General features: G+C 49.6%; 1 protein-coding gene across 1 annotated transcript in view; it reads left to right on the forward strand.

Annotated features, from left to right (window-relative positions):
- Positions 1 to 12,199, forward strand: part of LOC123748910 (tripartite motif-containing protein 59-like) — a 72,509-nt gene that overhangs the window by 10,292 nt on the left and 50,018 nt on the right. The window contains exon 2 of the mRNA XM_069317433.1: positions 11,254 to 11,324. Coding sequence (XP_069173534.1) covers positions 11,319 to 11,324 — 6 coding nt within the window. The 5' untranslated portion in view covers positions 11,254 to 11,318. The remainder of the gene's footprint in view (positions 1 to 11,253; positions 11,325 to 12,199) is intronic.

A 12,199-nucleotide genomic window follows, 5' to 3' on the forward strand; every position in this document is an offset into this window, starting at 1 on the left:
TTACTAGAGCCCCTGGGCAGCGTATGGGACCCCCAGCTACACCGCGGGCCATTCAAATCGTGTGCGGTACCCATACACTTCATATGAAGTGAAGCGCAGTTGACTGGTAAAACGATTTACACTTCATATGAAGTGATGCGCACTTTAAGGGTTAATGACTGTAGCATATCTGAAAACCAGAATCTTTCCAATGCCGATACTGAAAATATCTCATGAGTGTCTGAGCCTAACCTGGCCTAACCTTGTCCAAGGTGCTGTCTTTCACTCTATTGGTTAAATAATGCTCTCTCATCCATAAAAGTTCCTAACTTCTCAGTAAAGTCTCCATGTACTTATGTAAGCATCTACCTCAGTATCTTAGTAAAATCTTACTCAAATGTATTATCTTACTCTGTTATCTTTAAATTTAATGGTATTTTAATTTATATTAGTCATTTATTGGATTTAATTAATTAAGTTTATATTTTTCTTAAGTATATATTAATTATAGGATCATAACTAAGCTAATTATAGTTAATTATCATTAAGATTATATTACTTTATGATTATTTAAGTCAGTATTAATTAATTAAGATTAACCTTGTAATTTTTTTGTCTTCATTAATTCCATATTCTTATTGAACATTATTCTTGTCAATCTTTATTGATTTTTGTTTTTACTTGTGTATCCTTCTTGTCTAACTACAGTGATCTTTATTTGACTTTCTGGGGGGAGCCCCGTCGGCTCCCCGGAGCTATCCCAGGCTGATATGCTAATGTCAGACTTTGGCATCAGTCATGTGTATGGAGTTCTTAGGCCTACCGGGGACCACGGCCAGAACCGGGCCCCCTCAGAGAGGCAAGGGGAGCAATGGCCTATAGAAGCCCCCGTGTAGTTGGAAGCATTCTATGTCTGCCATCGACCGGAACAGGCACCCAGAAAGGTAAGCGCCCCAAAACAAACCCCTATTCTGGTTAAAATTGCTTCCTAAAACCGAACTAGTGGATAGAACTCCCCAACCGAAAACAAGCAAACTAGTGTGACGTCACACACTGCCGCGCCGCTGTCTGCGCAGCTCCCCCCTCCCCGGGAGGGGGAAGGGGGAGCCCCAGACCCCCCGCGCCGGCTACCCACACCTCAGTTCTTGAGGCTGATGCTATAGGCGATGGTCGTGTGCTCTGGCTCCGGTGTCGCTACTGCACTGTGCTTTGCGTGTGGTGTTAGTTTTGTGGGTGCGAGAGCCAGGAGTTATCTTCAGTACTCGGGCTGCATGCGCCTAGGGCTGCCTTCCCTAGGTGCCCTGTAAGTACTGCCCTTGGGGCTTGGGGCCACCTTCCACAGGCTCCTCGGGGTCTGCCTCTGCTGGTCCGTTTTACCGTTCGGTTTTTCGGCCGCCTGTTGGGCTCTTGGGTGTTCTGTTCTCCCTTGTTACCGGCAGGTAAGAGGCAGTTTGCACTGGTAGGGGCGCAGGGTGCTGCTCAGCTTGTAATTCCCGACATCGCGGCCGGCTCTGTTCCTTGGGGTTCGCTGTCCTCTTGCGGGGTTTTGTTTTTCTTTTTGTTTTTGCCTGGTGGGGGGTTCTGTCATTTTATTCAGTTTGTTTTTGCCCTTCCACTGTTCTCCTCGGTGGCGACCCCTGCTAGGTCCCCGTGAGTGTACACGTCCCTGGGGTTCAGCTTTAGAAGTTTGCTTGGTAGTTTTGGGCGCCGGTTTGCAGCACCCTGCCTGGGACTACCTGAGCGCGAGTCCTCTTAAAGTAAACGCTCAGGACCCTGGGAATCCCCTAGGGGGCGCGTGGGTCCGATGGATGTGACCCCGGAGTCCCCACTCGCTGTGTGCGAGTTTGAGGGTTGCTCGGTCCCCTTGTCTCAGGGTGACCCTCATTGTTTTTGCCTCTGCCACGCTGCCTGTTGGGTCGGTGATACTTTCGACCCTGAGTCCTGTGAGTGTTGCTGCTTGCTTGTGACTCAATTTACCCAATCCTCTGATGATTCTATTCGGGTACGGGCGGCACGTGCGTTGCAGTCTAGGTTTCGTCTGTTGCAACGCGCTCGGTTGGTTGCTTCCCCGGATGCCCCGGGGCTGCCCCGCTTTGCTTTTCGAGACCCGGACTTGGGGGTGGGGGTCGCTTCGATCCTGGTTCAGTCCGCACCTCCTCGTCCTTCCCCTTCTGTTCGTTCTGGTCCCCCGCCCCTGCTTCCGGCCCCGAAGCGTCTGAGGGTTTCGGGGTCGGAGCAGGGGTTACTTGATCTCGAGACTCGGGCAGCTTCGGGGGTTGCCCCTTCCGGGGGGGCGGCAGAGGCATTCGAGTCTTGTCTCCCGGCCGAAGCTTCAGGGTCTGACCAGTGGGCCCCCCTTCCTCCAGCTTTTCCGGCTGCTCCGTCCTTGTCTTGTGGGGTCGGGGCTTGGGGAGAGGACTCGGCCTCGGGTCCTGTGGTGACGGACCTCGAGGCTGGGGAGGGGCTGACTTGGGGGCCTTGGGCCCCGCTGGACCCCGCCTGGGTTTTTCTTCCCACTGAGCGGGGCTTATTGTTACAAGGAGTGGGGTTTTCTTTTCCCCCCTCTGCGTACGAGTTGGATTTGGTGTCGGCCCCTCCCCGGGTTCGGTTCCGTGTTCCCCCGGGTACGTCGGTTCCGTCCTTCCGGAGGTTTTCGGCTTATCGCATCCAACCTGGTGTGGTGCGAGCGGCCTTTGCAGCTTACCTCCTGCGTGACCCGGATTATGCCTCGGAAATGGATCCGTCCACGTTCAGGTTTGGGACTTCGTTCCCTTTCTGGCTCCGTTACGAGGTTCCGGAGTCGTCCTGGCTAGCAGACTGCCCCTTGTTTGGTCTGGATTCCTGGCATTCCTTCTGTCGTTCCCGCACGCTGGAGTGGCGGGAAGCTTCCACGGTGCTTCAGGTTTTCCTGGGGGGTGAACTTGAGTACCTGAATGAGTGCTTGTTTGCCCCTGCCCTTCCCCGCGATGTGGGCGTTATTCAGCTCCATGTGCAGGTTCCCTCCCTTTCGGCGGCGCTCGTGGCGGAGGACTTTCGCGCCCGGGGCCTTTTGTGTTCGGCCTTGCGGTTCTTTTCCCTCCTGGAGCTGTCTTCGGATTGGCTCGTGGAGGATGTGGGGACGCTTGGGTCCGTCCCGGGGTCCGGCACCTTGTCCTTGGCTGCGCGTTCGTCGGCTGCCTTGTTGAAGCTGTTCACGCCGATTTTGCGGGATGCGGTTTCCCTGTTCTATGCTTCCCGTCTCGCGTGTCGGCAGGCGGTGCTGGGTTCCTCCGTGGAATCTGCTTGGGCTCTGGCTCTTAGGCGTTCTTCACCTTTTTGTCCCCTCCTGTTTGGGGAGTCGGCCGTGGCGCAGTTTATTCAGGCTGCGTCGGCGGCTTGTCGTCCGATGTCGGACTTGTTAGTTTTCCGGGGGGCCCTGGGTGGGTCTTCCCGGAAAGGTCGTGCCAGGGCTCGGGGTTCCTCTCGTCGTGGTAGGCCTCTGGTGTCAGGTTTGGGGTTGGCTCCTCCTGCGGACCCTCCCTCGTCTGGTCGGCGCGGTGTTCGCGCTGTGCGGGGTTCTGGGTCTCGTAAGGGTCGCCGGCCTTTTCGCGGTTTGCCCCCTTGACGGGGCGATGGGGGGGCGGCTTGCGCTGTTCGCCCGCGCCTGGTCCCACGATTCGTGGGCCTTTCGGGTCGTGTCTCGCGGCCTGTGGTGGCGTTGGGTGGCCCCTCCCCCCTTTGGGGGGTCGGGGCTGGCAGGGCAGGCTTCTTCCCCTGCGCTCTGTCGAGTTGTCTTGGAGTGGGTACGCTTGGGCGTCGTCGAAACGACGTCGTCCCTCAGATGGGTTTCCCGTCTGTTTCCGGTTCCGAAACGGGACTGCGCGGACCTGCGGTTCATTCTGGACTTGTCCCGTCTGAACCCCTGGGTTCATTGCCCCTCCTTTCGGATGACTACGCTGTCTCAGGTTCGGCTCCTCTTGGAGCCGGGAGCTTGGATGGTGTCCCTGGACCTCCGGGACGCTTATTGGCATGTCCCGATTCATCCGCGGTTCAGGGACTGGCTCGGTTTTGTAGTGGGGCGTTTGAGTTACCGCTTTCGTTGTCTCCCGTTCGGGTTGAACCTGGCACCTCGCGTGTTCACACGCCTTACACGGGTTGTGGTGGCTCGTTTGCGTCTCCTAGGTGTTCGGGTGTTGGCCTACCTCAACGACTGGCTGGTTTGGGCTCCCAGCCAGTCAGCTTGCTTGCTAGCCATAGATTTGGTTCTTTCCCAGCTCGCCGGGTTCGGGTTCTTGGTGAACTGGAGGAAGTCCCATCTGGTTCCCTCTCAGGTTCGGACTTGGCTGGGTCTCGTGTGGGACTCTCGAACCGCCTCTTTGTCTCTCCCTCCGGAGTCTCTCCTGCGGCTGCGGTCCCGCCTTCGTCTGTTTCTGGAGGGCCCTCGGGTCACCCGGCGGTTGCTCGAGGGGCTGTGCGGGAGCCTGAACTTCGCGATGGTGGTCTACCCGCCGGGTCGGGTTTGGCTTCGACGGCTGTTCTGGTTCCTTCGGGGTTCCCCCTTCCGCCTCTCTTGCGATCGCAGAGTTCGACCCCCGGGGGACTTGTGTCGGTTGCTGCGTCACCGGCTTCCTCTTCGGGTTTTTCGGGGTTCAGTGCCTTGGCGCCTACCCGAGCCCTCGCTCGATGTGTACACGGATGCGTCGTCTCTCGGCTGGGGTTTTGTGACCAGTGCTCACCAGGCCGGCCAGGGGCGTTGGGATCCGTCCTTCTGTCGAGCTCACAGTACGGTGCGGGAGTTCGCGGCGGTGTGGTTTGCTCTGGGGAGGATTCGGGTGGCCCGCGGATCGACGATTCGGCTCCATTCGGACTGCTCTCCGGTGGTTCATTGCCTGAACCGCGGGGGTTCGATGCGGTCCTTGTCTCTTTGGGGTTGGTCGCTTCGGGTGACTCGTCTGCTGAGTTCTCGGGGTTTGGCTCTCCTGGCGGTTCACGTACGGGGCGTGTCCAACGTCTTGGCCGACGCCCTGTCTCGCTTCGTTCCCCTCTCCACGGAGTGGACGGTCGACGACGAGTCCTTCCGTTGGCTTTGCCAGACGTTCGGGCGCCCCGAAGTGGACCTCTTCGCGTCGGCGTGGTCGCGGCGTCTTCCCGTTTATGCGGCGCCCTTCCCCGATTGCGAGGCCGTCGGGGTCGATGCCTTTCGGCTAGACTGGTCGAGGTGGGGGTTCCTGTACCTCTTTCCCCCGGTTCGGCTGTTGCTCCAGGTCCTGACTCGCTTAGAGACTTACCGGGGGAGAGTTGTCCTTCTGGCCCCTTGGTGGCCGGCGCAGCCTTGGTTTCAGGCGCTGGTTGCTCGGTGTCCGAACCCGAGGGTTTTCCCGCGGCTCCGCCTCTTTCAGCAGATCGGGCCGGTACGTCACGTAGCTGGTTCGATCTTCTCCTCGAGTCTTCGCGTATGGTTTTTTTGACTCGAGTCTATCATCATCTCTATGGTGATCAGGTGGCCTCCTTGTTGGTGTCCCACCTGAGGGCTTCTTCTCGGCGGCAGTATGAAGTTTCCTGGCGGTCCTTCCGTTTCTTTTTGCGTCTTCGTCGTGTTCGCTCCTTGTCTGTTCGGGTGGTCTTGTCCTTCCTCTCGTGGTTGTTTCAGGACCGTCATCTTATGCCTAACACTGTCGCTTCGTATCGTGCGGCGCTGGCGGAGCCGCTTCAGCTTGCTTTCGGTATCGATGTTACGTCTGCGCCGTTTCGCAAGCTGTCTCGTGCATTGTTTCACCTCCGGCCTGCTCATGCGTCGCCTGAGCCGTCCTGGTCTTTGGACAGAGTGCTCGCTTTCCTTTCATCTCCTCGTTTCGTTCTCTTTCATCTCCTCGTTTCGTTGTGGCCCCTTCGGTCCAGGATTGTTTTTCCAAGGCACTTTTCTTGTTGGCTTTGGCCTCTGGGGGTCGGGTAGGGGAGCTTCATGCTCTCCTCCGGCGCAGGGGTTTCTGCTCTTTTGGTCTTGGTGATAGTTTTGTTCGTTTGCAGCCGTCTCCTTCTTTTCTGGCGAAGAATGAGACTGCTGCGTTCCGGAGGGGTCCATGGGTGGTTGATGCTTGGTTGGTCAGGACGGGGGTGCATCATGTTTTGTGTCCGGTTGCGGCGCTTCGCCGTTATTTGCGCGCCACAGCTTCTGTGTCCGAGGACGCGCTGTGGGTTGATCCGGTTTCCCTTCTTCCCTGTTCGCGGGTTCGGGTCTCTCAGGTCGTCCGCAGGGTTATTAGGTCCAGCCAGCCTGCGGTCTATCCCCGTGCCCATGACGTTCGTAAGTTCGCGGCTCTTGCTGCCGTCTTTGGGAATATGTCTTGGTCTGATATTCGGGCGCGGGGATTTTGGCGGTCGAACAGGGTCCTGGCTGCTCGTTACCTTGTGAATGTCCCTGGGCCTCGTCGGGCCTGTGTTGCTTTGGGTCGGCGGTTGCAGCCAGTTGTCACGGCTTCGAGTTGAGGGGTGAGCGACGACCGCCTCCCGGGTAAGTCCCTCTTTTTCTGTCTGTGGGTAGTTAGCTCCGGGGAGCCGACGGGACTCCCCCCAGAAAACCAGCGTTGAATGTAATGAAACGCCATTTTCTGGGTGAGTCCCGGAGGCTCCCCGGCATCCCTCCCTCCCTCCGGTCGGCGGTTTTTCACGTTTTTGACATCCAGCCTCAAGAACTGAGGTGTGGGTAGCCGGCGCGGGGGGTCTGGGGCTCCCCCTTCCCCCTCCCGGGGAGGGGGGAGCTGCGCAGACAGCGGCGCGGCAGTGTGTGACGTCACACTAGTTTGCTTGTTTTCGGTTGGGGAGTTCTATCCACTAGTTCGGTTTTAGGTAGCAATTTTAACCAGAATAGGGGTTTGTTTTGGGGCGCTTACCTTTCTGGGTGCCTGTTCCGGTCGATGGCAGACATAGAATGCTTCCAACTACACGGGGGCTTCTATAGGCCATTGCTCCCCTTGCCTCTCTGAGGGGGCCCGGTTCTGGCCGTGGTCCCCGGTAGGCCTAAGAACTCCATACACATGACTGATGCCAAAGTCTGACATTAGCATATCAGCCTGGGATAGCTCCGGGGAGCCTCCGGGACTCACCCAGAAAATGGCGTTTCATTACATTCAACGCTGGTTTTTTGTGTGTGTTTTTGTTATAGTTATTTTATATTTACAGCAGATATAGTATTTTACTGTTGTGTAATTGCTTGCCTTATTGTATCTTGACTCCATTGCATCTACATGCAAGCTGATATTGATCCTGAACTAAATCTGCTCTCACACATCTACAATAACCACCATATTGATCATCACTACTGCAGCTATTACATAGCAAACTTTGCAAAAAAAAAAAAAAAAAACTCCAAAATAACACTTGCCTATCAGTTTTCAACCAAAAAGTCAGATCACTTGGTAAAAAATTTGATGATATAAATGCACTACTCACAGCATTAGGTACTAAACTATAATTTATTATTTTAACAGAGACCTGGCTAAGTAAAGACTATACTCAACTCTACTTTTTCACTTATTGTGTTGCATATAATATTACTTGATGTTGAATTATAATGCAACTTGCATACATTAAGTATACACCTGATTAATAGTGTCACAATAATGCACACACAAATGTTTTCAATTACGCCATGTATGTATTCACATTTTTCATCATTATATTTACACACATCCACTCACTATTTACAGGTTTTTGCAACATCATTGTACATTTAGAAGTCTTGGAGATAGTGGTAGTCGTTGAAGCAGTTGACAGCGCACAACGGGACTGCACACACTTCACACCATATTTGCACTAGTTTACGTTTCTGTGGTCTCTCTTTTTTTTTTTTTTTTGTTCTACAAACTATGCAATCACGTTGGTCTATATGCACGCTTTCCAGCTGGTGGCAAATGTTTTAGTCTGTGTGCTTAAAAGGCCTCCATGTAAGTGAGCCTGGGTGTAGCAGCATGTTGCAACACTGGGTTCATGATGGGGTCTTTGTATGCCAGGAATTTCTTTGCCAAACTTTGTTAGTAACTTTGTCACAAGTGTAAAACCAAACAAACGGAAACTTGGTTTACGTCCAGTTTTCACCAGATACATATTGTAGCTGTTCAGCATGCTTACGTCAACCAGATGGAAAAACATTTTTCTCATCCACTTCAATGTTTTCCTAACACACTCGACAGCGCCCACCATCATGTCACGTTTGTCAACCAAACGCATGTTGATATTATAGTCAAGAAGACAATCTGGCTTATATACTGGTTGTTTTGTTACTCGGTTCACCTTGCCACTGTTCACCATTGTACCATCATGAACGGTTGTCAGCAAGTTCACTTCTCTCGTCTTTCCACCTAACTGAGAGTATTTGATCACTTTTTCTTAGCTGGCAGTCACCATCTTCAAGATTATTGTCAAACACTGGCATTTCTCGTCTTCTTGGCTTTACTGTGCCACACACTCCAGTTCTATTTTCAATCAAGAACTTAGCTAGTAAGGGACTTGTATAGTAGTTATCTGTGTACAAAATGTGGCCCTTGTTCATCCATGGTGCCATCAGTGACTTTACCACACTACCTGAGAAACCATGTTGGTCGTTACCAGGAATGTCTACATTGCTAATAGAATACAGAATCATGTGTAACACGTATCCTGTTTCACAGTCACAAAGAACAACGAATTTCAATCCAAATCTGTTGCGTTTGGAGGGAATATACTGCTTGAACCCAACACGTCCTTTGAAAAGCACAAGGGATTCGTCAATCACCAGCTTCTCTGCTGGTACGTTGAAATATCTGTACTTTCCAATCACTTCATTCATAATATGCCTGACTCTCCAAAGTCTATCAATCTCTGTCCGGTCTTCATTACTTGCAAAATGAAGACACCTGAGGAGTATCTGAAACCTGTTTTGGGACATATATTTCCCGAACTAAGGTGTTGGAACAGTCTGGTCTTTGCTCCAAGAATCTGAGATAATATGTTTTACACAATGTTTCATCAACATACATAGTGCCAAAAATAAATACATTTCACCTACAGTGGTGTTTTTCCAATGCTGTAATCGTGAAAATTCTGTTATATTTTTCCAATGAGATGAGTTGCATGAAGGTTCGTTTGGTGTACAATATATTCCATGAGCGTCTCATCATTAAATGCTGTAAAATAGTCTATTTCACACACGTCCTTGTCAGTATCAGGGAAAAGGTTTGTAATACCATCACTCCACACAAGTACACCTTGTGTCCTGCGAGACGAAACACCGGCACGACGGCGAAGAATCGTTGCACACCATGTACCAGGAGCTGAAGCCTGTCTATGCAAAGTACGGGTGCTATGTGAACATGAGGTAATATCACGTGAACATGAGGGTCTTGGTTCCTCATGTGGTGCCCTGCGGCGGCGCTTGGATGGGTGAGACGCTGCTGACGCGACAAAATCTCGCTTGGTAACACCACTGGCACTAGCGACAGGCATGGTAACACCATGTTCTGAATCCACCTCATTAAAAGCAGATAAAGAGTCACCTTCCTCTGACTCGTCGCCCAAAATATTCTCATACTCTAAATAAGTACAAGAACTGTGTGGTCGTGCACGAATTGGAGTAGACACTGGGTGAGGAGGCACTGGTGAGCGTGTAGACCCCGCAATGGGAGGAGGCTGTATCTCAAATTCACTCTGTGCTACTATCATCGGTCAATTGCGTGTAGTGCTTATCAATGTCAGAGTCATCAATACAGTATCACATTCCTCACCATCAGAAAATAATTCACTAGTTATAATTCACTTAACTCTTGAGTAAGTGATTGAGTGGTGTGTGCCCGGGAGGCATTTGGCCATGCGCTCGCCATGGTGACTGATAGGTAACTGAAGCTTTCCACACGTTGGTGGCGGAGCTGGATTTTTTAAAAATGGCGGCTGTTTACTATAGCCCCTAGGCAGCGTATGGGGAGCCCCCACTACCCCCCACTGGCTATTCAAATCTTGCGCGGTACTTCATTACGTCATGTGACGTGATGCGCACTTTTGCGTAAGTTACTCAAAAGTCATATGACGTGTTTTGCAGCTTAAGGGTTAAGTGAAGGAGTATTACCTGATGCTTGGACAAAGAGTGTTATTGTTCATATCCCCAAACCACACTCAGATAATTATAGGCCCATATCTCTAACATCGTGTGTTTGTAAAGTGCTTGAACACATTGTCCTTAACAGACTCACGTATCGTATACAGGGGCACCTGTCTCCCCAACTGTTTGGATTTATGCCTGGGCTCAGTACACAACACTGTTTTCCTCACTACTTCGCTCATATTGAAGCTTCCCCTCAAGCCGTCTTCATCAACCTAGCAGCAGCTTTTGATACAGCAAACAGGGAAATCATGCTAGAACAGCTTGCTGAGCTGGGAATACAAGGAAAATTACTGAAATGGATAATGGGCTGCTGAAATGGTCTAATCGAACAGCATGTTTTGTTTAACCGCTGTGCTGTTCTGCATTAAAATATGACAACCCCTTGGTGCACAGAAAATAAATTCTTTCCAAACAATTATTTTCTCTTCTTATATTGTTAAAAGAAGTCTTTGATCAATGAGAATAACTGGAAAAGTAGGACGCTGGATACTCAATTTCCTGTCGAACAGAACACAAAGAGTAACAGTCAATCAGATAAAATCGAGTCCAAGCGATGTTAAAAGCTCTGTACCTCAAGGTACAGTCCTTGCACTGCTACTGTTCCTTATTCTCATATCTGATATAGACAAAAATACACGTCACAGCTTTGTGTCGTCCTTTGCAAATAACACAAAAATCAGCATGAAAATTACCTCTGCTGAAGACATTGAAAAACTACAAGCAGATGTCAACAAAGTTTTCAATTGAGCAGCAGAAAATAACATGATGTTTAACAGTGATAAATTTCAGGTACTCGGGTACGGTAAAAATGAGGATCTGAAACATAATACATGCCTAATTAAACAGCTTGTCTTATATACTCCCATTTGGGTGAGGTGATATGTTGCAACAGTTTTGTATGAGGTGAACAAACTTTTGACCAACACAAGACAGAACACGGAACATTGGGTATTAATTGGATAAATGAGAGGGAAGAATGGAAGTAACTGCAAAGGGCCTATTGGCCCATACTTACTCTTGATGCTTCTGGTACTCCGTACCAATATAGAACCTGCTCTTACCATAATACATAAACAAAATTATTACATTTTTCTAAACATTTATTATGTTTTGATGGGAAAATTTAGTTATAGAAACCTTAAATGTTTTATTTCCCCTAATAGGTAATACGGCTTCCAGTCTCTGCTCGGCTACCAAGGACGATAGCAAACACAACTTCTGCCCATTAATGATGGTAAGAACACTTTTATTCTTACTGTACAAGAGGTGAGTGTGTGTGTCATGTTGATGTCATTAACCAGTTATGGTGAGCATATTAATCATGATGTTTACAGTAACTAGTGATAATGACTGTATTTATTATGTTTTCAATAACTAGTGATGGTGAGTGTATTTATTATAATGTTATTAACTAATGATGGTGAGTATTAATCTTGATGTCATTAACCAGTAATGGTGAATGTATTAATCATGGTGTTGTCATTAACCAGTGATGGTGAGTGTATTAATCATATTGTCATTAACCAGTGATGGTGAGTGTATTAATCATGGTGTTGTCATTAACCAGTGATGGCGAGTGTATTAATCATATTGTCATTAACCAGTGATGGTGAGTGTATTAATCATATTGTCATTAACCAGTGATGGTGAGTGTATTAATCATATTGTCATTAACCAGTGATGGTGAATGTATTAATCATATTGTCATTAACCAGTGATGGTGAATGTATTAATCATAATATCATTAATACTCTCACCATCACTGGGTAATGATACACTCAATATAATTTATTAATATCACCATAATTAATACACTCACCATCACTGGGTGATGACAATAATACTCACCATCACTGGGTAATGACACCATGATTAATACACTTGCTAGCACTGGTTAATAACACCATGATTAATACACTCACCATCACTGGGTAATCATATTGTCATTAACCAGTGATGGTGAGTATATTAATCATGGTGTTATTAACCAGTGCTAGCAAGTGTATTAATCATGGTGTCATTACCCTGTGATGGTGAGTGTATTATTGTTATCACCCAGTGATGGTGAGTGTATTATTGTTATCACCCAGTGATGGTGAGTGTATTATT

The sequence above is a fragment of the Procambarus clarkii genome, chromosome 87 (genome assembly GCF_040958095.1).
Source record: "Procambarus clarkii isolate CNS0578487 chromosome 87, FALCON_Pclarkii_2.0, whole genome shotgun sequence".
NCBI lineage: Eukaryota > Metazoa > Arthropoda > Malacostraca > Decapoda > Cambaridae > Procambarus > Procambarus clarkii.